The sequence below is a fragment of the Antennarius striatus genome, chromosome 2 (genome assembly GCF_040054535.1).
Source record: "Antennarius striatus isolate MH-2024 chromosome 2, ASM4005453v1, whole genome shotgun sequence".
Classification (NCBI taxonomy): domain Eukaryota; kingdom Metazoa; phylum Chordata; class Actinopteri; order Lophiiformes; family Antennariidae; genus Antennarius; species Antennarius striatus.
In genome coordinates this window covers 11505001-11532392 of record NC_090777.1, presented here as the reverse complement: position 1 = coordinate 11532392, position 27392 = coordinate 11505001, and the positions used below count along the sequence as shown (strand labels likewise).

The 27392-nt window shown below is 42.0% G+C and overlaps 1 protein-coding gene across 2 annotated transcripts in view; it reads right to left on the bottom strand.

Moving 5' to 3' along the window:
• agrn (agrin) overlaps positions 1 to 27392 on the bottom strand; it is a 266995-nt gene that overhangs the window by 146437 nt on the left and 93166 nt on the right. Inside the window, exon 1 of one of the 2 annotated variants that reach the window (XM_068330841.1) lies at positions 1422 to 4195. The exons of the other annotated variant lie outside the window; for it this stretch is intronic. Within the exon in view, the coding sequence (XP_068186942.1) occupies positions 1422 to 1587 (166 nt within the window). The 5' untranslated portion in view covers positions 1588 to 4195. Of the gene's footprint in view, positions 1 to 1421; positions 4196 to 27392 lie in introns of those variants that run through there. 2 annotated transcript variants of the gene reach the window in all.

Sequence of the window (27392 nt, the reverse complement as noted above, 5' to 3'; positions counted from 1 at the left end):
TGCAGTCATGCTTCATGTACGATGACAACATAAATTGTGATGCTTTGGTTGCACACAAGTCCTCCAACACCCCTCCTTCCGACACACACTCACACACACACACACACACACACACACACACACACACACACACACACACACACACACACACACACACACACACACACACACACACACACACACACACACACACACACACACACACACACACACACACACACACACTCCACTACTGCTAGCACTATCACTATCCTATCTGGCTGTCCTTGTGGCCACATGGTGAGGGCTCTTGGCAGGATAATAGAGCCCTTTTCACTTCATCAATTTCCCCTGCGCACATTTCTTTTCACTCAAGCCTCTCAGAGGTGAAGATTGGCCCGCCTTAACAGAGCTTCTATTAAATCTAAAGGAATCTGCGAGGAATTGATTTGGTAACACTGCCATGTTACAAAGCAGCCAAATGCTTCCTCGTCAACCACTTTGACTTGTTAAAATGAGAGGGAAAGACTGAATAGCTCATAGAAAGACACAGGTTTTAATGTCCTGAGGGATAACGTGATACAAGTCTTGAAAAGGTCATTTTAAAGAGTTGAGAATTTGTCGTTTAACAAAGAATAAACTGGTGAGACATTCAGAGACATGTGAATGAGAATAACTGACGAACACAGGACCTAAACACTAAAGGAGAACACCTGATGGTGAGTTGTTGGTGATGTAAGCATTAAAAAGCAGCACTAATTTAAAATTAAATGGCTTTTGTGCAGAAACTCATTACGACGGCATCATTACTGGTTGTGCGTAGTTTTGCTGCTTCAGGATTAATGGAAAACAAAATAAGCCATTTATTTCGCTTATCTGAACTCCTCTCCGAAAACCCATTGACCCAAGAATCAACTGCGATGTTCCCCATCAATGCCATCAGTAAATAAGGCACACAAACACTCTACTACCTTTTAATCAGTCACTGCACTTAATAGAGCGGCAGCAAATGACTGCAGGAGTAAAGACTTTCCCGGCCAAAAGACAAATTTCTGTCTTCCAAAGACATTTAATCACCATTTAATACCTCATCCCTCAGTTCAAAGTAAATGTCAAGTCTTTGCAGAGGAGTTATAAAGCAGTTCTGAAAGTCTGCAGACACATAATCAAGGAAAGATGGATTGTATCTTTAGCTGTCCCTCCAGGTTCAGGTAAGTCTACTATTAGAAGTAATTTGAGATGGTTTGGGGTGGAGTTTGCTTCAATAGAATTACTAATGTGAAAACTGCAGAATGCAAACACTTTCTTTCAAGCTACATGTCAAATGTCAAAGATAACTGGGTTTTATCAATCTATTGGTAAACAGTGACCCACAGGTGGTGTGAAAGTGCAATGAATGAGAATACAATACAGAAAAGTACATTTTTCTTGAATAAACGTACAGTTATTGAGGAAGAGGAGCACGGCGAAGCCCAGCGTGGATGTGGCCAACAGGATCAGACAGATGTTGCAGGGGATCATGAAGTAGCGCACCACCAGGGATACCTTGTGCTGATACCTGCGATCCTGCTCTGGCGGATGGGGTGAGGGATAGTGGCACCCACTCATGGTCCACTCCAAAGACCCCCTCCCCTCCAGGGTGGAGGAGATGATGGGACGTGGAGGGCGACGAGGGGTGCCCAAAGACCCGTTGGAAAAAATGATGGCGGCGGGGTAAAGGCGGTGGATGGTGATGAATGTAAAACAAAAAAACAAAAAAATATGCGTGATGGTTGGTGTTTCAGCTGTGTTTCCAGCTGCGTGCTGTGGCGAGGACCCGGTGACTGTTTCTGACAGAGAATCGCAGCAGCAAGCTTTCAGCAGTTTCCAAGAAGCACATATTTAGAGATAATAACATCCATTTGGTGAAAAAGGACAGACAGCGGGACGGAGATGTTGAACTCCTACAGCCCCCCACCTGCCCACATGACCTCCATTCTGCTGCTCCTGCCACGAAAAAAGAGAAGCTAATGGGGCTTTCAATGTGTGTGTGTGTGTGCGCGTGTGTATGTGTGTGTATGTGTGCGTGTGTGTGTGTGTGTATGCTGTGAAGTGGTTCACACTTACAGTGCAAACATGTGTGTTGATTTAAGTGGGTGCTGGTAATGTGGTTAGAAATATATGTGAATGTGCTTTTGGCATGAGTGTGTAAGAGATGCACTTAAGCCAGAAATGTGTATGTGTGTGTGTGTGTGTGTGTGTGTGTGTGTGTGTGTGTGTGTGTGTGTGTGTGTGTGTGTGTGTGTGTGTGTGTGTGTGTGTATGTGTGTGTGTGTTGGGATGCGGGTGTTTCGGATTGTCAAATATCCACACTGAAAACTTCTCAGCAGACAGACGGTATATCCACAAAGGAAATCCTCTCTTTTCTTCCCAGTGACCCTGACCCTTAATTGGGAGGAGGTGAAAGGGGGTCTTCCTCGTCAAAAGCCTTTACAAATCAAGCCAAGGTCGGGTGCTCATCCACAATATATGTCACAAATATTTTCCTAAGAGTTACCAGCCGAGCATCTTTTTTATCCTCCCTACCGGTGCCTCTTGTGGCAACGAGGGTTTCCTGCTGTCCTTGCGATGATGATTTGCGGAACGCTCCTCAGCACAGCTGCTGCTTTGTATCCGATGCGATGACCCCTCGTGGCTTATGGTCTAGGAGCTCGTGTCACAGCCAAGTGATTTAGGACCACGGTATGTAAGATCCGTCCAAACCTGACACCGTCTCCAGAGCAACTTGTATCTGCTGTAGCGTGATTAGTGTAACAGCGCGAAGCAGCTGGTCGCAGAATCATATGCTCTGGGGTTCATATAGAAGGTTTGCTTTGCCTCCTCTTCTCCTGTGTGCCTGCCACTCCTCCTCAGTTCAATGACCTTTATTCCCAGTCAGCGTCGTGTCGAGGGAGAGCAGCTGCCCTCCACCCTGGTACGGCGGGGTCAGACAAAGTGGCAGAGACGGGAAAAAAGTTTTCATTCCCGGCAGAGCATGCTATACCAACTATGAATGGATGAGGAGCAAAAGAGAGAAAAAAAAGCAAGTAATTGAGTACACTTGTGGAAAGAGAAAAGCCTGTGTGAGATCAGAAATCAGCCATAAGTTCAAGCCGGATATTCATTAGGCTTTCTAATCTCACATGTGTAGAAAATCCCAACAAAGAGTAAAAGGAAAAGATCCTCACACATCCAGATCCCTGCTAGTTTAGCTCCTTAGACTTTTCCCTCTCAAAGCAAAGAACTTGTCCAGGTCTTCCTTTCTTCTCCTGGGTAGTCGCCTCGCTTTGATTTGGTTCCTTAAGCATCCAGTCTTTTTTTCACAGGTTGTCCTTATCCAGAAGCGCACCCCATGCCTTGTCCAGTACAATTTAGGCACCTGCTTCTCCTCCACCGGGATAAAACATTCACTGACAGCCAGAAACAACAAATTATGCTCCGGGTATACATGCACACATAGCAGGTAGTGGTCCCACTGTCAGCGCACTCAGCCAGCAGAAGCAGGGTTGAGTGAGTCAAGGAGGGAAGTCATCAGACTGACAATCTGATACACAGGGAGGGAGAAAGCAAACAGGAATGAGGAGGAGGGTTGGCAAAAGGTGCTCCTGTCATTTCTTTTTTTGTCTTTTTTGGAGAAAATAGCAGCACCGCGTTGCCGATTTCCGAAAGCACTCTCCTCCCGAGCGCTCCTCTCTCAGCTCTCAGCCAGCAGAACAGATGAGCGCATAATGAGAAGGAGGGAGACGGAGCAAGAGAGAGGGAGAGAGAGGGGTGGGAGGAGTGGTTGAGGGGCTGTCTTTAACAAAGGCAGGGGGGGAGGAGGGTTGGAGTTGAGTGAGGAAACTAAAAAAAAAAAAGAAAAAAAAAAGAAAAACAACAACGAGCGAGAATAAAGGCATTGGGGAACAGTACTCAAGTCCTGTCTGGGTTGGGAAGGGGGGCAGCAACAGTGCAGCACCAAAACAAAAGAGGGCCACGGTCTTGGGAGATGTCTACCAACTCCTCCATTTGTTTATAGCCTAATCAAAAGAAAGCCTCCTCCACAAGAGCTGGAGAATTTCCACAAAGATTTAATGAGGTAAACTGAGAGAAAATGGGCTCGAAGAGGGAGGGGGCGAGCAAAACTTAAACACATTAAAGTCAATCACATATTGTATCTCTCTAAAAGCCGAGCCCACTTGGTTTTTTTTTTAACCAATAAAAGTAACCAGTGCATAAATAAGCCTGAGAAAGTCCACATGCCCTCCACAATAACAAGTCAATATTCAATTCATTAACATTCCATCTCTCCCTGACTCCCTTGAATAGGTGTCTTTTTTTTCTTCTGTGTTCAGTGATATGATGCAAAATAATAATACTGTTCTGATTTGGTACGGCTGACGCGTTTTTGTCTTGTGTTTTTTGCCTTTTATAAAAGCAATAATTGCTTTTGTAATATAAAAACGAGGTCAGAATGGAGGTGTGGCTACGCTTGTTTGAGCAGGATGCTGCATCAATAGCTACTTTGAACACACTCATCGGAAGCAGATGCAAGGGAATATCTGTCATCAATTATTTATGATTGTTTCACTCTGTCTATCTGTGTCTCCATCTCTTCTACTATTCAACCCCCCCCCCCAATCCTGTGCTTCATGCCAGGGTGTGCACGAGCATGCACAGAGGTGGTAATGTCCCGAGTGGATGCATCCACAGGGAAATTGCATGAATACGCACACAATCGCCTTTTCTGTGTGACAGAAAGTATCACACTGGCTACACACAAAATAGCTTCTTCTTTTTTCTTTTTTTTTTAGTCTTTATCTGTTTTCAGCCAAAGAGGGAACACAAGTTGTACAAACACACACACACACACACACACACACACACACACACACACACACATACACACACACACTGATCGGTTCTCTTAATTTTCATTCATCTTTCTGGACAGTGGTCATCCTCAAGCCTGGACTGAGCACCGCATGGAAACAGGTTTTCATCCTGCTTGCTGAGGGTCAAGAGTTCACACAATTCCACTCAACACACACACACACACACACACACACACACACACACACACACACACACACACACACACACACACACACACACACACACACACACACACACACACACACACACACACACACACACACACACACACACACACACACACACACACACACTTTGAATTAAACCCCCCAGAGGTGCCCCTCCACCCCTCTAGACATGGTACCCTAGACATTCCACATCCGCATTCACAATGAATAACAATACCTGATTGATGAACTGGCGGGGAAGAGAAAGAAAACAGCTGCTGTCCAATCTGCTGCCTCTTTTTTCATTTTCACATTTATTCATAACTGTCTTCTAACAAGTGAGATGTTTGAGGCCAGCAAATCAAAAAATCCACACTACGTGAGACGTGGAGACCATGACTGCAATGCCGGATGCTCCCAGCAGTGGGTGCTGCATAGCACGACCAGCACCATGCTCTTCTGCTATGACCCAAATAAGATTTTCAGTTGACATCAAAGCCTAGCTCCTTTGATCCATTTTTAATGCCACAAGTATCGCACAAGGTTAACATCATTCTCTGCAGGCTTTGAAAATGCAATTTCCATTAAGGAGCCAAAGGGCTGCTCTTGTTTAATGTTCTGGTCAGAGTAAAAGTTGATGTGTGTGCGTGTGTGTGTGTGTGTGTGTGTGTGTGTGTGTGTGTGTGTGTGTGTGTGTGTGTGTGTGTGTGCGTGTGTGTGTGTGTGTGTGTGTGTGTGTGTTCGCTGTTCTCCAGGTTGAGGCTGTATTTCTTTGTCAGATTCAATCAGCAATGATGATTCAATCAAAGTGTGTTCTTTGCGTGTGCAGACATCCTGGTTTCCCACCTGGCTGGTGTTATCATAACTGACCGACGGAACAACATATGCATCCTCTGGCGAACAACAGTCTCTCATCCAAAATCACCTCTATAGATTTTGAGGAGTGTCAGGAATGAGACAACAAACCAGCTGCTTTCTGTATCCTTGCATCATGGTTACCCCAGCAGAGAGGTTGAGTCTTTGTTGGTCTGTCAGCGGGACTACACAAAAACTATCACACAAAGTTTCATGAGACTCGGTGGGAGAGTTGTATATGTAGCAAGAAGAACACGAAAAATATTGGAGTAGAGGTAGAATATTTTACACTTGAACACTGCATGGTAAAGACTTTTTGTCAGTTATACTTAACTTACCAGGAAATGAATTAGAAATGTTACTCTCATTGCAAACAGAAAATAATGGCTGGGATCCATTCTTTTTTCACTTCCTATAAACTGGCAAGTGATGGCATATCTTTGCCATCACTGGATGGCAAAGATATGCCATCCAGTGAGTACTCCTTATTGTATTTGCATAATCTTAATTTTTTTTTTTATTCTCGAGCTACATTCCACAGGGTCAATGCCCAAATACGTGGTAATGTTTTTTTTAGCATGAATCCAGTCAGCATTGTTTTTCAACTAAACATCAGTGTGATGTTTGTGAAGAGATGTGAAGGTCTTTGTATTCAAGCTTAGTAATAAAATAAAATCTTCAAATATCAAAGTAAATGATATAGAAATTACCAAGCAAAACTCCATCTAGAGCTGCAGAACATTTTCATAAAGCCAACAATCAAAGAACTAAATATCAGATTTGCAGTAACACTAGTGCAACTGTGGTGCAGAATCATAAAGATGGTAAAATGACCTCATATGTTTGGTTTGATTTTTGGTACAGAACATATTCACCAAACAGAACAATCCTGGATCATGAAAGGAGGATGAGTTTTTCCTGAATCTTTCATGAAGTGATCTGTTTAGGGATAAACTATGAGTAGAAATCTGCTGCCAAATGCAACAACAGCTCTGCAGATCACTGCAGCAGAGTGCTTCATTTGGAGAGCTATCAAACCTGAAGCTGTTCCCTTCACTAATGGCATTAGAAATCATTCTTTCCTGCTGTTCATTGTAAATGAGGGTTTTAATGATGTTCATTAAAATTATTAAGTCTGTTAAAATTTAGAGCAGATTTCATAATAATTGTGCCAAACTCTTTCTACTGGCTCATTAGACTGTTCATGTGTCCTTCATTTCCAAGATAATCCAGTGTAATATTTGTTACATTGTTTTATACTGTTTTGGCACATGTACATATACATAATGAGAGATCAAATAATGAATGACACTCGTGAACTGGCACATATTCCTATTAGTATTTGTACAGACCTAGTGGCCCTTCTGACACAAGTGGAGTAACACTTCCTATAATGTAATTCTCTACTGAACTACATATTCAAGACCACAAATTCCACTTTCAGGGACATTAGGTCGACATCACAAGTCCATGTTGAATTCTTCATGTGCATCGAGCCATGCAGCCAGGATGGTGGAGGGAAGCCCAGGCCGCTCAAACAGAGGGGAAAGGCAGTGACATACAAGCGGGTGGGCCAATTGTCTCGCTACAGTATTAACTCCAATCATCACAAGTCAGACCTCTGCAGTGTCCAACAGATTTTCTGACTTGCCAGCCATCAGGTCTTCGAACAGCCCTCATCAGGCAACGATAAGACCAGGGGCCTCTCACAGCTGTGCAGAAAACCTCTGCTGAGTGGGAGCTACAGGGACAAATGACGGTAATGATGGACAAAAACATGCTGCTCTGACCAACGTTACCATGGCAACCGATTATCAATACAGTAAAAAATATGATGAAAAAATCTTGAAGTCTGGAAATGTTCCATCCTTGCTGAAAAACGAAGTTTCAACCAACTCAACTCAAAAGTGTAGGTGAACAACTAAAGATGGACTCACAGTTTTGAAATCAAGTTTCGTCTCACACACACAATGAGTACCTCCATAGATAAGGTTCTCTCTCGAATCTCAATATCACCACAAAAACAGTAATGAGTTATTAAACACTAGACGATTTTTGTAAGACTCTCCTGCTCAAGGGAGCGATGAATACTCGACCTCGTGATCTCACAGGAAGCAGCTGTGTCTCCTGAGCCAATGACCAGCACGCAGTCAACATGTTCTCTGTGTCGATCTGCAGAGTCTGCAGGTGAGATTTTAACTGTCTTCAGCAGTACTACAGCATAATACTGCTAAATAGCATCAAGGCTAAAGTCACATGCTCCTGCATGCATCATTCACCAACTAACTCATTTATCATGTAGATTTTAATGCCTTAGAAAGTTGCCAACAGAACATTGATTTCTCCAGAAGCCTCTAAAGAAGAGACGAACATTATTCTCTCACGGTGGTTTAATGTTGGAGGTGAAGAAGACTGTTGAACCATGCAATCACACTGAAACAGCTCTGCATATAAGCAGGTCTCTAACACTGCAGCAGATTATATGGCTATATGGGGAAGGATTTTCCAACTGTTGTTGCATCACAATGATTGCATAAAGTCAGAGTGAATTTTGCAACCTCGAGTTTTTGCTTGAGTATAACTCATTGAAATGAGAGACTGTCAGAACAATGCCTACCTCATAACTCTAAAATGTCCCATAGGCAGGTCTGGTGACAGTTAAGTCTGTAGAATGAGTCTCATCATTGTGAGGCTCATGGAACAATTCAGAAAGTGCACTGCAGGGAAGGCCTCTACATGTACACTCCCCCCTTGAACATTCGTGCCTCAACGCTTGCGACTCTAACTCATCGCAAATTTTTGGTAGGCAGTCACATGATACCGTACGCGCATTCTAGTGGCTTATGGCATACGGATGTGCGCTCTGGTCCGTCAGTCTCGGACTTTCGTGAGACACAAAAGTGTTTTAAACAGTCTATCAGAGTGTGGTAAAAAGTAATACAGATAGAAGGTGGTTTAATATCAGTATGGGGATTAAACGTTTAAATTACCGTAAATGATAAGATAAATAGATTGCGATATTAATCGCGGATTCCTCAATCGTGTGTGGTTCCTGATATGCATTAACCGCAAAGACCGAGGGTGCACTGTATTCAGTTTTTTCTTCATTCATTCATTCATTCATTCATTCATTCATTTTCACTAACCGCTTCATGTGCTTGCGCGGTTGGCGAGGAGCTGGAGCATATCCCAGCTGTCTTGGGGCGTGAGGTGGGGCAAACTCCGGACACAACGCCAGTGCACCGCAGAGCCACACAGAGATGCAGACAACCACGCCCGCACACACTCACACCTACAGGCAATTGGGGACAGGCCAATTAACCTGAAGTGCATGTTTTTGGAGGTGGGAGGAACCCGGAGAACTCATTGAGAACCCACGCAGACACGGGGAGAACAAACTCCACACAGAGTGGGACGCGAACCCCGAACTGCCTTGCTGTGCAGCGACTGCTACCCACTGCGCCACCGTGCCATCCTGTTTTTTCTTGTTCTTAACATTCATTCATTCATTTTCTGCCGCTTCATCCGCCGTAGCGGGCCTATCTCAGCTGGCATAGGACGTGAGGCGGGGGACACTCCGGGCATGACGCCAGTGCACCGCGTAGCTGTGAGGCGACAGCGCTAACCACTGCGCCACCGTTGATCACAGGAGGGCTGAAACAGACACAAACTTAACCAAAGACAACAAGATACAAAAACTTCCACAAACAAGGCAAATAACACTTCACCTGTTTGCACTTCACTGCAAATACATATATAAAGCACCTTTTCCAAATGTTATCATTTATCCAATTGTGTTTAAGTTTGAATATTCAGATGATGAAGTTAGTTCTGGAAGTTGGTTTTAGCTATTTCTGGCTCCAGGGATGACGATTCTGTTGTGTAATACTGATGTAAGTGTAAATGAGAGACATGATGCTCCGGGTGGGCTCCACACAATGTGACTCAGTGGGTGACACATAGAGGCAAGATGTGGTGTCAGCTTGGTTACAATGTGATGATGGGAGCAGTGAAACACGGCCCACAGTTGAATATGATCGTGAACTCGGGTCATCTTGAAATCTGGTGTTTAGGCTCAAAGTCTGATTGATACGCTGGCTGTGTGTTTGCTAACTATGTTTAGACAGCTAGAACATCCTCCATCTGACAATATTTAACCATCCACAGCACCATCTCGAGTCGATACCATCGACCTGGAGAGCCTAACACTTCTGGTACATCAGCATCTTCCTCCCATTCCCCACTACGTTGCCATGACCTGCTTTTTCAGCCCATTATAAGCAAGCTGTTAGCCCTTGGTCTCAATTGAGACCCATTGACTACTGGATACTGATTTCATTTTTAAATGGTAAGGATAATATTCTTCACCCTGGGACTCACCTATAGCCGGAAAAACACCAATACTAGCCTAAGGGCTGATGATGCCAGACCTGCAACCCACTGAACCTTCTCCTTCCTATTCCACAAGTCTTTGAAATGTAGAGAAACTCATTCAAGAAGGAGTAACACATTATTAGCCATCCTTTATTTTCAAGCCAAGCCCTCCTGCACATCAGCATCCACAACAATAATGATTACAGGATGCAATATCCTCTCTGCTCCACTGCCATGTCCTGTTTATTCAGGTCCCCAAAAACATTTTCCCTTAATAGACATGTAGAAAATTATTCAAAGAATGAAAAGAGATGGGGAAAAAATGAGAAAGAGATTGAAATGGCAAAAAAAATATGAGTGACAGAGAAAGAAAATGTAGAAAGAGAGCAACCTGGGAGTTTGGCTGCTGCATGCAGAGCTGGTGGAGAGCGGGCACTTCTCCATGTGGCTGGCATATGGAGCCAATTGTAGCTCTGACTGGCTTCACACAGGAAAGGCAAGGCTCATGGAGCTGAAGAATGATACAGATGTCAGACTCAGGCCAAGCCAGCCATCTGTCACAAAGAACTGGCCAAGGCACACTGGCCCTGTCATGTGGGGAAAGTGGTGGGAGACTTGTGATGACCCATCATTATGAGTTAGGAGCTGTTTTTTCACCATGGCTGATGACCAACGGAGAAACATTTTGTGTCAGTGCTAACAGAGGATAGAAAGAGACACATGTAGATAGGAACAAGCTTCCAAACCAACAATACTCTGAAAGTCCAAACAGGCGACGTTTGCATTGCTGTTCTAATTCTTATGATTCGCTCTTTTATTAGATGGTTCATCTTAGTTAGTTATTGTTAAATTAATACGGTTAAGATGTATAATATTTTGTAATAAAGATGGATTTGGTCAAAATGCAGACTAATATTTTGCTTGTGTTACATCAGAAAATATTACAACTGAAAAATTAGTGTGAAAATGGAATCCCTACCTATATATTTGAATAAGCTCACTTGAAAGTCTCACTCTGTCACACTCACCAACTCCACCCCACTACCTGTCAATCAAGCACCCAACCAATCACAGCGCCCAACCAATCACGGCGCATCTGCCAGAAGAAATCTATATGGCGTAAGGCATCTGCTATGTTAGGAGAAGAAATAACTATACATGGACTTCCCAGTTAACATAATTTTAGTGTCATAACTGTTCCAACAATTTTCATCTTTGTGAGTCCAAACGGCAAAAAAAACGAGACAGAAAACGACAACGAATTTTGAGTGAAACTTCAACTCAAAGAGAAGAAAGGATTGCGTCACAAAAATACAAGTACTACTTAGCCAGAGCCAATGAATGTGGGGTTTACAAAAAGTATGGCCTTTTTCACGATGACTGCTTTTGCCAAAAAGGAAACTGTTATATTAGCGACGTCCTTCCGTTTGCAAACAGACAAAACAAGCTGAATCCCTACTGTGATCTCATTCTGTATGGGTGATTTTGAAAAGTCTCTCCACCAGATTACAAACGGAGTCAGGATGGCGTCGGCACCGTAATGTCTGTCCTGCTGGTTTTGGTTCCTGGTGTCCAACGCTCGCAACAGGATGTTTCCAACTCTGGAAAGTTAAATTATCAAAAAATTCAACTTCTATTATTCTAAGAAAATGTAGAAATCACTGTTCAGGTGGTAAAGTAATCTAGAAGGAATATTCGGTAGCATACATGACATCTGCGTGTCTCACATTGTGTTGCAGCAAAAGCTCGGCTATCACATTTGCTTGCTGCAGCTAGCAACATACAGATTTGAGCCTGTGATGTGTTGATATAAAAGCTCAGTTGGACCTGAAAGATTCCACTTTTTTCACTTATTCTATCTCTGTGTATTAACTATCTCCGTTTTCCCTCTTCCTTCAGCAAATTTACATTTTACAGCAATAAAGTCTCAAGATATGCATAAATCCTTTGCTTGAATCTGGTCTGAACATACTTTAAGGTACGTAATATCAAATATTGTATCAGCATTAGCTGACAATGTTAATGGCAGCGAGGCCTGTGCAGATGTAAGGGGGGGGGGGGGGTAGGGTAGGAAAGCTGTGTGGGAACCCTGACTGTCATCAGTAAATTTAAAAATAATTACTAAAATACAGATATAGCGTGAAAAAGATTTTTTATATTTGTTTTTTATTACAATAACATGTTCCAATTATTTATTAAGGCAGAATGACTCAAGCAGAACATTATTATTATGCATGATGATTGAACTGAAAAGGATCAATTTTAGATTCCAGCTCTATCAAACCCTTTTGTTTTGAAAAAGAAAAAGCCAGTTGTGTTAGACGTAAGTACTGTTAGCCATGTCCTCACAAGATGGCATGTATACAACACTGTTGTATATTGTATACCTACTGTATACAACCAGTTTTCCCTGGTCTGCTTTCTGGTCAGAAAGCTGACAGCGACAAGACATTATGCATGGGGATCCTTTCATTTGCATTTACAGTAATGAACTCGTTCTCCTTTTCTCTTTTTCTTTTTCTTCCTCTGTCGGTCCGTCACTAGCTGCTGCCTGCACATCGAGCTGGATCTTCTCAGAAAGAGGGCAAAGAGGGAATATTAATTGGCAAGCAATACTCGCTTGTTGAGACGCAGCCCAAAGATGAAACGGCTATAAATTATTTATATGCCTAATCAGAAGGCATGTGCTCAAGTTATTCTCTCAAACATGACAGCTTCGGAGCAATTCCTTTTATTTCATTCTCCTAAATAATTCCAGTTCCTTTTGGAAAGAGTACAGTCAGATAAGCCTGTGTGTTGGAGGGAGAAGCCTAATGAAAATACGGTGCCACAATGACGAAATAGCTGTTTCCTCGTTGCAATATCACGGTCACGAAAATGAATGACCTGCTTAGCACAAGACATTAAAATGCATCACATGTTTGGAGGGTTTTACACTATTAGACAGAAAGTAGAAAAAGTTCAGGTGTTGATGCAAACAAGCCACAATGGTTATTACCAACGAGGTGAGTAAAATGAGACTGATCCATGAAGAATGATTGTAGGAATTGTATTACAGAAAACAACATCATTTGCACAGGGACTCAACAAGCAGCTGGAAACAAATCAAATTAAATTTTAATGCAATAACAGATTTAAATGAGTTCTGAGAGGTGAGTCAATAAATCACCCAATGAACAGAAGCAAGAATTGTTTAAATCAATTAACAGGTAATCCTTCCTACTCATTGACAAACACCTGTAGAGCAGCACAAAGAAACATTTTTCAGATCTGATTCATTATTTGTCTGTCTTCCAAAGCAACAAACATTTTAATGCCTTCAAAAAAAAAATAAAAAAATCCCTGTGATGACGGTAAAACATTTTGTTCAGTTGAATGCAAATAGAAATGAGTTAAATTTGTGGAAAATTCATGATACGAACTGAAAAAGTACATTTTAACATGTTTTTAAGAAAGCAATTTTCCATTTTCTTCTGAATTTAAAATTGACAAAATAATAGTCTATTTACCATAAGATTCTAAATAATATAATTGGACAGATAAAAAAGAATAAGGTATTAAACCTGTGTGCATTTTTGCTGCTGTTCATTCACATGCATAATGGATTAACCTTTACAGATATGCAGGAGGTATATATTATACTGTATATCACTGGGTATCCTGAACATGCTGTGTAATGGAAGACAGTTTTGATTAAAGGAGTTCTTATGCTAAACGAAAAAAAAAAAATCAAAGACACTTAAATATCAAAGATGACCATTCTTGAATAAGCATCAAAACTCAGCTCTTTAAAATCAAAAATATGGAACATTGTATGAACAAAAGATAAATCCGTAGCTTGTGTCTAAATCCAACATCGGAGCGAGACACAGTCTGGACACACATTCGATTCCAGCTTCCTTATCAATACTCTGCTGCCGTAGAAGTTAACATGAGCATGTCCTTTATGAGTAAAAGAACACCAACACCATGAGGGCTTATACAGAGAGCAGAGCAAATACACACACACAAAGGCCAACAACCATCCAAAAATCCTGAGGCCAGCTGTCCAGCACAAGGCTTCCTCCACCAAAATTCTCTTACATGCAAAAACAAACAACTTTATGCAACGTATGAACTCAAAGATTTGGTAATCCCACCAGGTACTGCGGGTTAAAGATCTGCTATAAATATTCTCAGGAAAAGACGCAAGCAGATGGAAACCAGAAGACTTATGGTGCCTTTTACAATATATAATGACAGTATAACCAGAGTGCGTAGGTGTGATGACATTTCTGCAAGAACCAGTTAGGAATTACTTATGTTTCATGACCTCTCCTTAAGCTGTTCGTATAGCTGAGAAGTCATTTACCTTCTTTGCCAAGACCTTAATTAGCTAAAAAGCTTGGCTTCATTCTGCAAAGTCCTGCCTGTTAAAGTGTCCTTGAACAAGACTCTAAATCACATCCAGCCCCAGAGTAATGCCCCATGGCTGAGCCTGGCCTATGACCTCCATCTTTAAGGAGACAGTGGAAAAGGAATCTCTCCACAGGGATCAATAAAGAATCGTTTTAACTGATGCTGGGTTACAGAGGGAAAACCCTCAATCTTTCTTGGTTATTGGCTTTAATTTTAGCTCTAACTAGGGTCCCTGAAGGTGGAGATCATCTTGTGTTGAGGCTCTTGAGTCTCAGTTTGGACAGACTGACTGACAACAGCTGTGTTTATCATTACAACCAGGACAGATGAATTTCCAGATCCATCTTCACAGTGACAATTTGAGGTTTGTTTAACACCGGATCCTCACATCAGGAGGGTCCATGATTTAAATCTCTGAAGTGCTCTGTGCAAAACTCAGATGCTGTGAGAACAGTGCAACGGTCCAGTCAGCTGGATGGATGGATGGATGGATGGATGGATGGATGGATGGACAAACTGATGGACAGACGGAGGGATGGTTGAAATAGAAACCAATTCCAGGATTTTTGACAAATATCCTTTTTGTCAAACAATAGAAGGAGGGAAGCAGTCAGTTGTTTTGACCTCTGGTTAAAACTATATGGACACATTTATGGATTTCTGCTTGTCCTTCCCTCACAGCCCTCGCTCTTCATCTTCATCAGCTTTTAGACAACAGCCGCAACTCAATCACGATGAAAGCACTGTGTGCCAATGCATCATCTTGTCCGTCACACAGAAATGGCAGAGGTGGAGTTGGGGGGGTTGGGGGAGGGGGGTATACTGGACTGGTTTTAGATGAGGATGAGCTTGGCAGTGTGCCAAGGCAACAAGAAACCTCATCCATTATTCGCCTTGGTAACAAACTGATAAATGAGGTGAATGAAAAGGAACAACAACAGCAAAAATCATGACAATGGACCAAAAGACATACTTAGAATCAAGCAGCACCAGTGCCATCCTGAGGTGCATAATAAACTGCAGAGTAAACAAAGCGGTCAGGACAAGGGGTCGAAGCAAAGAGGCTTAGTGGCTCTCACCTTGAAAGGAGTTAAAATGCATTTTTCCAAAGACAACCTTTGAAAATGACATTTTTCCCACCCAAAAATGTGCTCGATCATATCGGAGAATAAATTGTGGTATAAAAGAGATGAGTCATATCAGGGCAGTGTCAACACATCATCATCTTCATCCTCATCATTCACTTACTCACTCATCATTCTTATACACCCTGAACACCAATCGCCCTCCAGCTACATCCCATCTACCAATCCCTTGGCAGCACAAATCATTACAGGTGCAGGGAGCAAGAACGATATCCGAGGTGTCCACCATCATGCCAAATTCATGCAACATGATTCCTACGAGACATCAGGAATGAATTATTTCTCTGTTGCTATGGTAACACCTCATATGCAGAAAACACTGTGCCATGGCTCGAATGATGGTAGTTTGCGAGATTTGACTTTGAAAAACAATTCTGGAGGCAATGGGGACATAGTGAGGGAGAAAACAGTGAAAAAATGTTGACAGAAAAAGAGGGACAAAAAGAAACAAGATTTCAATTCACACAGAAGGAAAAAAAGAAGAGGAGAGAACCAATGCAAGACTTCTTTTCCAGCAATTTGTAGCGGTGCTTTAGACAATTTTGGTCACTTTTGTCACTATAGTTCTTTAAGGAGAGCAGAAACACCTCGTCTGCCATTCATTTCATTTTCGTCCCTGCACCTGAAATCCATTTGCATTCTGTCAGTTTTACCTCACACTTGCATTTCTCCGCATGCCACTACATTTCCTGAACGATAATATACTGCCAATTTCTACACTGGCACAGCACGGGCCAGGACAAAATACAGCCTGCATCCAAAGCAGGGTGAAACTGGTGAGCCTTTTTTCATTGTAATCTTTTTTTTTTTCCATCTTCGACCTTCCACCTTGAAGTCCCAGTCCTCCTCTCAGGTTTCCACCAACAACCTCCCCCCAAACTCTTGATCAAATCCAGATCTTTGCCATCTGACCCTTCAGAACCCTTGCATTTCCGAGTGACTCCCCTGGGACTAAAGTCCAGATCACGTATTGCCTTTTCACAGCAACAAATGAACCAGGAACTCAATTGGTAGCCTGATTGTCTGCCATGACATTTTTACCATCGTTCGCTATAGCATAGGGCAGGAGTCACATCTCCTTCTTGCAGAGGCATTAACTGGCACATTAAACCAGAAAAAGCAGGCAGCTGAGCAGATCCAGGGAGATTTCGTCAGGCTAAATCAAACATTTTTTCAAATCCAGTTACAATGAAATATAGGTCCATCTTTCCCACTAGGAATGGCTGTGAAAATGAAAATAACTGTAGTCTGACTGAGAGGAGCTCTGCTTGTCTGGGCTGATTCCTCATTAGAAACACAACTGGCAGGAAAGGATCTAAAGGAAAGCCATTCCATTTCTGGTCTATAGGCTTACAAACTTTACATATTATATATTAAGATATTTACAGTGCAAACTACTCATTAAATATTTAAGCAGCTCTAAAGAATTGATGTACTGCTAGCTCAGATTGTCTGAGACAGGAAACTACTGAATGTTGGGGATGAAGACCATTTTGCCTTATTTTTCTTTTTACGTCTGCCAAGGAGGATAAATCATCAGTTTGGTTTGTCTGTTAGTAGATTACACAAAAACACATGGCAGCATTTAATGAAACTTGGTGAGATGGTTGGGAATGTAATGAGAGCACTTTTACCAAGTGGCTCTTCTCTTATATTTGTATGTTTTCATTTTGGACTTTGAAATCATTTCTGAGTGGTGCCAACAGTGACACTAGTTTTCACTGGACTATCACTTCTGATGCTTGCTCTGCCTTGGTGGCTTTCAGTGTTAATACTAACCAAACACGACTCCTATTCTAACGTAGCAAACCAAACATGGAATTATCACCTGCTTGTTCAATCTGATCAACAGGTCAGAAGATCTTTTCACTACATGTCTGTGTGGATTCTCAGTCATCAAGGTCACAGTAGAACTCTATGTTGAATAAAATCAGCTGGAGGTTGGACATGTTTGGTGTTTCATCCAAGAGGCTTCTTTAGTTTTGAACAGCTGGTGGGGAGTTCCAGTTACTCCATGAGGTTCAATGTCTGGAAGTCCCCACCAGCCATTCAGAACTGAAGAAATCCCTTGGATGACATTACAAATTTTTCTTCATACTCTGGAAGTCACAGCAAGCCAAGAAACAGCCCTGAATATGACCTCTGTTGAAACCTCAACCTGGTGTTTTAATTTTTTGTGTGATGTAAACAATCATGGCATTGTGGTGACTTGCTGCAGCACTTCTTACTCAGTACAGTGTTTGCATGTTCTCCCTGTGTCTGCCTGGTGTAAATTACCCACGGGGCACTTTAGAGTCAACTGGTGTAGGATCCAGTCCTGGGCTTGCACTAGGAGCTAGTATGACTAAGCCACTGTGGCCCCGTGTAAAAGAATTGAGCAAGCCACAAAAAGCCACATTCTGTGACCAAGACAGGGGCGCAGTGCGCGGACGACCGACGCTCGTTGTGGGGGGCGTGGGGGGGGCACCCCCCCAGGGGAGTCAGGGGGGGCCTCCCCCGGGAAACGTTTTAGAAAATGGGGTTGTTTTCCAGCATTCTGGTGCATTCTGAGGACAAAATCTTCTGTTCAGTTTACCTACAAAAATACACTAAAGTCAAGCTGAACTATCTTTATTTCTGTCCTCCTTTATGCAGGTATGAATGTAAGATTCAACAATTGAAAGCTTCCATTCACTATGTGAAGATACAGTCATACAAAATATTACTCAATGTTTACTTGTAAGTTTTACTTAGACTAGAAGACATTTTAACTTTGACCACCACCACCACCATTGGTATGCCATAGTTTTGTTTTTTGTTTTTTTTAAATTCAACAACATGATTTTAAATTTCAATTTAAAAAGGCATGAAAAATAGCAAGAGAGGTGAATACATATTTACATGCATCGCTGGTTATTCCTGCCGGTCATAGGGATCAAAAGTCTAAGACTACAAACAAGTATTGATAATATCTTTAATTTACCTTCTGATCGGTCTGTCCCCACTCCTCCCCCCTCTCAGTATTCACTATTTGTTTATTAATGAGGACTTTAATACAAACTACTATAAAACACTGGATTCTTTTGATCGATCGTCCACGCCTTGTCGTACACCAAGTCACGGGTTCAGCTTGTAAAAACCCCCAATATTTTTGTTTTTCATTGGACGAGAGGCGGTCATGATCCGAGTGCATATTTAATGATCGGAAGCATTCGGGTCACATCCACTATTTCCGTCGGCATGCTTCGGCTAAATTCTGTCGGCAAGCATAAGTAGTGGCGCTAGCACCGCTCGCTAGCGGAAATAGCCTAGCAGAAATAGCGAATGCCGCTAACGAGCGAAAAAGTTGTAAGTTTTAGCCTTTTTTCCGTAAAAATAAGAACGCCACTGTGGCTGCACAGTCTAAAAACCTTTTAGCCAATCTGGAATTTACTTCGCCTGTGGCGAAGTGGTGAATGGCTAGCGCAAGCCCAGCCGTCCCCCCATGACGTTGCACAGGATAAGTGGTTACAGATAATGGATGCAATACACAATGAGCTAAGTTTTCATGTTGAGTGAACAAGCAGCTTGCTGTGGCCTCATGTTTACATTAACATGGCAGTATTACAAACAGTAATTCTTAAAGTGACTATTTTTCAACAATGAATCCAGCAAACACGCAGCAGAATTGTTTAATTTATGACTTTAATTAACATAATGTCCAATGGCTTCTTTTGACTTTTAATCCACCTTTCACGCCTCCCATTAGCTGATGATAAATTACTTTCATGATTAACTGATTACCCTGGTTGTCGTTGGTAATAAAACCACTTATGATTAGAGCTGCGCAATTCACTTCACCCTTTACACAGGTTAGCAAATCTTTAACATTCATTTGGACAGACTGAACATTTATAACTGGTTAATTCTTCCTGAATTGGACTGATCTGGTTAAAGTCTTGCATGCATCACACTTTGAGCTATTTTAAGACTTGAAGTTTCTCACATTTGCACTGGAACCTAGTGAGTGTGGTGTCGGACTGTCAATGTCCTGTGATTGGGAATCTAGGACAAACCCCTTAAGTGGGGAGACGGGGAGAAGGAGACAGATCATCAGAGCCATTACTATGTGATAAATGATTGCTAGCAGGTGAGTTGTCCTGAGGGAAATGGTGGGGTGGGGAAAGGGAGGGCGGAACCTAAGGCATACTCATTTCAAGATCCCATGACACACGTGTCCTGCTAATGCAATCTGTTTCATGACAAGAGAAAAGAGAGGTTAGAGGTACAGCAAGACACATACATGCACACAACAATAGACTGTAACTGTTGGACTCAATATGCACACCGTCTGTCAGTAAAACTCTTTCTTACACTCCCAGTCATATTCACTCTGCTGGCAATTAAATCTCAGGGGAGCTGGAACTGGAGCCAGGGCCCAACTCCGAGGAGGGAGAAGCAAATTAGTGCAGAGTCGAAAGAGTAGAGTGGCAGAAGGAGAGATTTCTGAGGGGTTCAAGGAAGGCTGGTGGAACAGGTCGACTACTTCAACAACATGAGGACAGGGATGTGTGCGTTTTGAAGAGCGAGAGAGGTGTGATTCAGGTGTGGGATGAAAAAAGAGAGGGATTAGATGTTAAAAAATGGACATGGCTGAATGAACAGATGGAGGAGCAAACACAAGGGAGCTGGTATGACAGCAAGGAGCTGAGATGGTGAAGGTAAAGGTAAGAAAGAGAGTAATGGCTGGAGGAGTGCAAGCAGCTCCTGCCAAGGCAGGAGAACCGAGGGAGAAAAAAAGAGGGAGAGAAATTGAGCAGCGTAACCCTCAAGACCCTGTTGTCTGCAGAAGAGAGCCGTGTGCAGGTCTGTGTGTCCACATCATTGTATGATGCAGTGTCTAAGAGTGGATGTCAGCTCCTAGGTGGTTCCGATTGAGAGGGAGGGCTCTCTGCTGCGATAGCCCCCAGGAGAGCTCTTCTGGTTGGTGTACGACAGTCTGCCTGCATGGCCTGTCGGCTCAAACCTCTGGATGAGGCCCAGGGAGTGAAGCGTGCCTGGATGAACTCAGGCTCAGAATGTGAGCACCACATCACCAGTCAATACGCAACTTGAGGTAATACACTCACAAACAGGTCGAGGTATGAAAAACATGAATGCATGAGCTGCTTATAAACTAGTCCCTTTCTTCATTTGTGCTTCATGCCACTCGAGGCTCTGGATCATCTTGATGGGCATTTTTCCCTATTTTCCAACATTTTCTAGGGAGATGATTAGTGGGTTAATCAGACAAATTAAATATTTATTAGCTGCAGCCCATCTTGTTTGTTATCACTAATGGAAATCTTATATGGTAATGACTGCCGATATTCAAGTGTTTAAAACATTCATTTTCTCTTTCCTCTGCTGCATTATCATCATGCAGAAGATTAAAATGAAACTCGAAACAATGTCTCATCATCAGACACAAAGTAGTTATCCAGGCTAAGGTTCTGTAACCTGGGATGAAGTTGCTTTTATTACTTTTCTTCCATGACTGTGTTTCACCACTGGAGCATTTACAATAACAGTTCCCAGATTACAGCAGGAACAGAGTACAAGTATGACTGCAGAACTCTTAATCTAGAGCAGTGTTACCTCAGAAGAAAGTATACCTGCGGATAGTGACTTGCAGTGAGGTTCATGGCTGGTGAGACACTGATTTCATCGTAATTAGATATACAAACACATGAACCTACATTATAGTGTATTCACACTTAAATAAGCAACAGTGAGTGGGTTATTTTTAAAGTCTCATAGCTGAATTATTTACATGTACAAACTGTAACACACAAATAAGCACATTTAATTAAAAAAAACTTTATTATTTTGTTACCTACATGTTTGTTTATATGTTATGTTTACATATTAAAGAAGTTCATGCGCTGCTTCTTCTGAACAAAAGCAGCGATAAAAATTGAGTGTAGATACGTAATCCTCCATTTTTGTAGTAAGGCAAGGCGAGCAGAAAACAAATGAATGGCTGAAATTTGCTGTCACTTCTTCTATGGCTGAGGAAGAGGAATCCTCAGCTGAATCTCTGCGATCGCCTGCGCCCTCTACCATGAGGCACGAGAACTACGGGCCTCACCTAGTACCTTTTTCCAGCGGTTTCAGGACCGCTCAACTCAAGAAAGACGTTACACACATGCAGTTGTTGAGAAAAAAACACTACATTATATATATATTACCTAAACAATGTAAATTAACTTCAGAGAGCAAACGTCTTTGAACATTTTAATAGCGACATATAGAGAGATAACATTACGGTCTCACTGTATAGCATGCCAGCACTGCTAGCAGAGCCCTTCACAATCCATGGTGAGGCACGGCTGGCTGCTGCCTCACCACAGGTCTCGTCTCAGTATTTCAGCGGTTAATGTGAAAATTCAGCGATTTTGAGCGAAAAAAACCTAAAATTTGTAATGTTAAATAGAAAATAACTTTATAATACACATCACTTGATAAATATAACCATTTAATTTATTTATTCCATTTTTAATTTTTTTCCTTTCATAATGGCAGGTGAGGCCGTGCCTCACCCTTTTCCCCTGACGGTACGTCACTGCCTGCAGTCATGCTGCTTGTAAAAATGTCAGAAAGTGACAAAAAAGGAGGGTTTTTTTCCATGGTTTAGTTACTAGCACCATGAACAAAAAATGCTATCTGTCATTAATAATTCATGCAAAAGCTGTATCACTGTGATGGAAATACCATTAGCAAACACTGTGTTGTGTAATACCATACTACGTGTATGTGTAATACACAATGACATACACTAAGCTATGTAAAATGGTCTGCAAAGCTCAGATGCCTGACCTTGCTAAAAGCAGGATTTGGCTTCAATGCCCAAATAGCTGATGATGCAAGATTTTACAATGAATAAGCGAGAAGATCCCTTCAGCAGTGTTCATCTCAGCTTAGATCCTAAGTCAGTAAAGTTGACTTATAAACCCCTCTCCCTGTGTCATAGATGAAGCACACTGTAGCCTCTTAGCTTCTGCCTTGACTCTGTAGGGAAAAAACAAAGGAAATAACACCTGACGACTGATCAGAACCCAAAAAATAGAGACTAAGAGTGACGATAAAGCATCTTTCATGAGATTTAAAAAAGGCAAAAAAACAATTGTGTATTTTCCTTTGTCTGTTTTCCTTCTCATACTCCTTACAATTGGCATTTACCCAGATGGATATGATTTGAAAAGGGATTATCAAGGTAATGATTTGTAGGTGGAGAAACTGAAAGTGAGACTGCTGCCAGGAAAAAGGGAGAGAGGTTCTTTTGCCCTTTAAAATTATTCTTTTTTTCTGGTGACTCCAGCTTTGCTCTTTCCTAATATCACCCTCTGCTTCATCGATCAGCTGCTTATAGACAGATAGCGATCAATAATGGGAGGGAAGGCTAGAGGTGGACAAGTCATGGAAACAGTCCAGATTATTAAAATCAACAATTAGGGTTAAGGTTAACCCTAACTCTAACTTATGGTCATGAGCGATGGGTCATGATCAAAAGAACGAGATCACGGATACAAGCAGGGAAACTCAGCTGGTATCCCCCTTAGAGATAAGGTGAGAAACACTTCTACTTGCGAGGGGCTCAGAGTAGAGTCGATGTTCCTCTGCGTCGAAAGGAGTCAGCTGAGGTGGTTTGGGCATCTGGTGCGGATGCCTCCGAGGTGCCTCCCTAGGGAGGTGTTCCTGGGACGTCCAGTTGGGAGGAGACCTCGGGGCAGACCCAGGATCAGGTGGAGGGATTATATCTCAACACTGGCCTGGGAACGCCTTGGGATCCCCCAGTCAGAGCTGGTGGATGTGGCCGGGGAAAGGGGAGTTTGGGGCTCCCTGTTGAAGCTGCTGCCCCCGTGACCCAACTCTGGATAAGCAGTGGAAGATGGATGGCTACATTGATGGATAGATGGATGGACAATTAAAACAGCTTCTCTGAGCAAAAGACAGTCTAAGAGTCCTAGTTCTCTCAGAAAGATGAGAAAGGGGGCATTATTGTTTCCCCCAGACTGAAAGGCATATGAAATAATTCACCTGGAAATCACTTTTCATCACGTCTATTACAGAACATCAGAGGAACAAGTCAGAAAGGGAGACAGAGAGACCAAGAGACACTCTCATTTCCTTTCTTATTCTGGTATTTTTTTTCACTAATCTTTCAGTGCCAAAACCATTTCCACAACAGAGTGCACTAGCCACAAAAAGACATCTGCAGCTGATCATGATAAATACTCACATTTCCCCCATTTGCCTTCTAAAAAACACTGGGCCGCATAACTAAAAGCAACAGCTGCTGCTTCTTTATGGAAACCTTTCTGCATTGAATCATTACAAAGAGTTCAAAGTTATGAATGTAAATGGTGACATCTTTGGAGTGCAGCTGTTTATAGGTTCATTTAAAGGCTCAGTCATAGTCTTCACACAAAAACAAACACATCCATTGCACAACGTCTCCATCAGACCTCATATACAGTATGTTATCCACATGATGGTAGTGTAGGTTAAGGAAAAATAGCAGAGACGGTGTATTGTAAGCTTTTAACTTTATTCTTTTCTTCTTTTCCTGTTTATTGTATTTGTACACATTTGTCATCCCATGCTTTGATTATTGCGACTCTGGCTTTGACCATTTGCAGGAGTATTGGACTATTTTGTCCACTTTAACTGTAAGCTCACTAACAATGTCCAAAAACGTCTATAAAATTAATGCAGTTTTCAAATGTGCTCTATCTGCTCCCATTTACATTTTTAGTGATATATAAGTATAGGAATAGGATTCCTCAACCTTGAAAGTATTCAAATCAAGGAAGGCAAGTGAAAAAAGTAAGGCCAATTGTTTACTGCAGCAGACATATGACACTGTCAGATGCTGCCCATCCATAGAGATTGAGACTGTTGGAGGTAGTGGCTGATGACTCGGCTGAGACTGATAAGGATGAAGGAACAAATAACGTAGGTGAATCTGAGGAGACTGGCCTGTAATAGTGAGATGGAGGGTTTGCATAATAACTGCATGAAAGAACGAAACTAAAAGTACAGAGAGAATTGTGATTAAAAGAACAGCTGCTAGATGATAGATCAACAATAAAATCCTGTTGCATAGATCAGACCAGCTGATGTGAACAGCTGAAATCAATTGAGTCTCAGAAAATTTCAGTAGAAAATTAAAACTGATCATGTTTGAGCATTGTGGTATAAGAAATAATTCCAGACAGCACATGCAAAGATTTTCTCTCACTGACTGAACTTTCACTTCATTTTTAAAGACATAAGACATTTATTAAGAAATGCATCCCTCAAATCGTTTTCACTTAGAAATTACACTTCTTAGGAAGCAAGAGGCTTGAAAAGAGCATTAGACCTTCAGTTAATAATAAAAATCTCTTCTGAAGCCTTAACTAATGGAATGGAAAAATAACAGATAATACCAGAAGTGCACAATGCTATTATCTTTGCAAACTAAAAGCAATTCTTGGAAGCTATTTTGCTTGTTTAACAGAAGTGGAGCTGCCGATTGAAAGAGGGTGCATAGAGAGCATCAGGTTTGCCACTTGTCTAAAATATAACTACCCCCTTTTATTTAAAAACAGGATTCAGCACAGACCCTATCCCTGATTTTAAAACCAAACCAACAATTTCTCATTATTTCTGCTGCTGCGCCCTCATTATCAACCTAAGAAAACAGAGATGATGTGCCCTACATCCTCATGGCATGGAGGAAATGCTAGGAGGGGAGGATATGGAGAAGAGCAGTGATGGGTGTGATTGAAGTGGGGGGGTCAGTCTTTGTAGGTCAGCGTAAATGTTTAATGCTTTATGTTGATGAAGTGATGTTCTTATTCAGAGAGCGTGAGCTCCGTCAGTCCCCACTGTCACTCCACACAAAAATGACTCCCGTTCCCGAGCCCTTCCCTACAGTGTATTCTTCCCTGTTCACCAATTAAGCATGAATGTGACAAGATATCCAAAAGTGCCGATTAAACCAATATACTGTACATCTCTGTGTCCTCTTTCAATGTCTCCCCATTGCTTTCCCAGAAATAACTGCAATGTTCCCCTTCCCACTGGCTCTTAATGGTTTCCAGCACCACCGTTTCACCCCTTGCACTTCCCTTCATCATGGCTACATCACAGCAGCGAGTCCAAACAACATAGCTTTAATAGTCCCACTTTAAATTACAGCACAAAAAAGCACGGAAAGACATTTCTGCTTTAAGCGCTCATAATTATTTGGGCTGCTGTACATGTCATAATTGAAACCATTTGATAACAAATATTGCCTAGTGACATAGACTACATTAAGAAATGGGCAGATGGATTAGTGTTATGCCATGGGAGGAAAACACTCCCATTAATTTTGTAAGGTTTACCAAAGAAGCCCCATAATAGACTATTTATCTTATCAATTACAGAACCATAATCTTTTTTTTTTAAATGAGAAATGTGGTGTGCCACAGGGCACAATCACCTCATAAATAAGGCAAGGTAGCTAAATCCCTCAGCCCATTCAGTTAATTTACTATACAATGGATTGAAGCTTTATTCCAATGATAATGGGAGTAGACACTTGAGGAAATTAAAATGGAGAACTTCAATTTTCATGAGTCATTTCCAAATTAGCCCAAGGATGATAGAGAATCAGGTGAAGGAACTGTTCACGTGACGCGCAGTTGTCTGTAAAACAAATACAAAGAATGCCAAAGGGCACTGTTTGCTATTATTTCCGTTTGATCAACAATCATTTCAAACACTGATGCAGTTCTGGACACATTATTTTCAACACATAGTCATTAAGGATTCAGTGGAAGCCTGGCCGTTAATGGCTTTTAGATGCTGCCTCCCACACCCTACTTGATGGGGCATGAGTTCCATTAAAGTGAAAGTATTTTGGATGCTTACAGTTCGATCATAAAGACCCATATGTTGTATTCTTATTTCCTCTTAGCTGTTACAGCATGAGGCGCTGCATGGATGCCAATGTGTCAAAATCAGAATTCATCATGTATAACATAATAATTGGTGCCGAAAAAAGGAAAGAGAAGTATGTTTTTTGTTATTGGGAGGATTAAAGGCTTCTCACACACAAGCTTATTGTTAATGGGGCAGCTTCTTGTCTTGGTTTCAGATTCAGCCATATGTCATTGTTTGTGTGTCAGAGAAGATCCATTATGTTAACAAGTGGGGTGCACCGAGGGCTGGACAACGTCATGGCACTCAGTGATGATTGTGAAGGTTTGACAGGATGGCAACGCCTCCAGTACTGCTTTGTACAACAAAACAGGCAAAACTAGGTCTTCTCTGGGTGTGGCCTGGATTCACACAACGTCCCCAGTGGGTCAGAGCCTGACGAGTCATGGATGATGGATGTGTGTGTACATATGATCTCAAACAAAAGTATATCTAAAACATAAACATATTCAAAGACTTAGACTTAAACGAATACATTTTCATCCAGTGTGGTCTGAGAATAATCCCCCCACCCCCCATGTCTGAATCCACAGCTGACACCATCACTTTTAGCTTGCATTTCTCTTCACAACAGGTCCACGAATGCAAGACAAAAACAGCCACACATCAGGGGTGGGCCTGCTAATGGAGA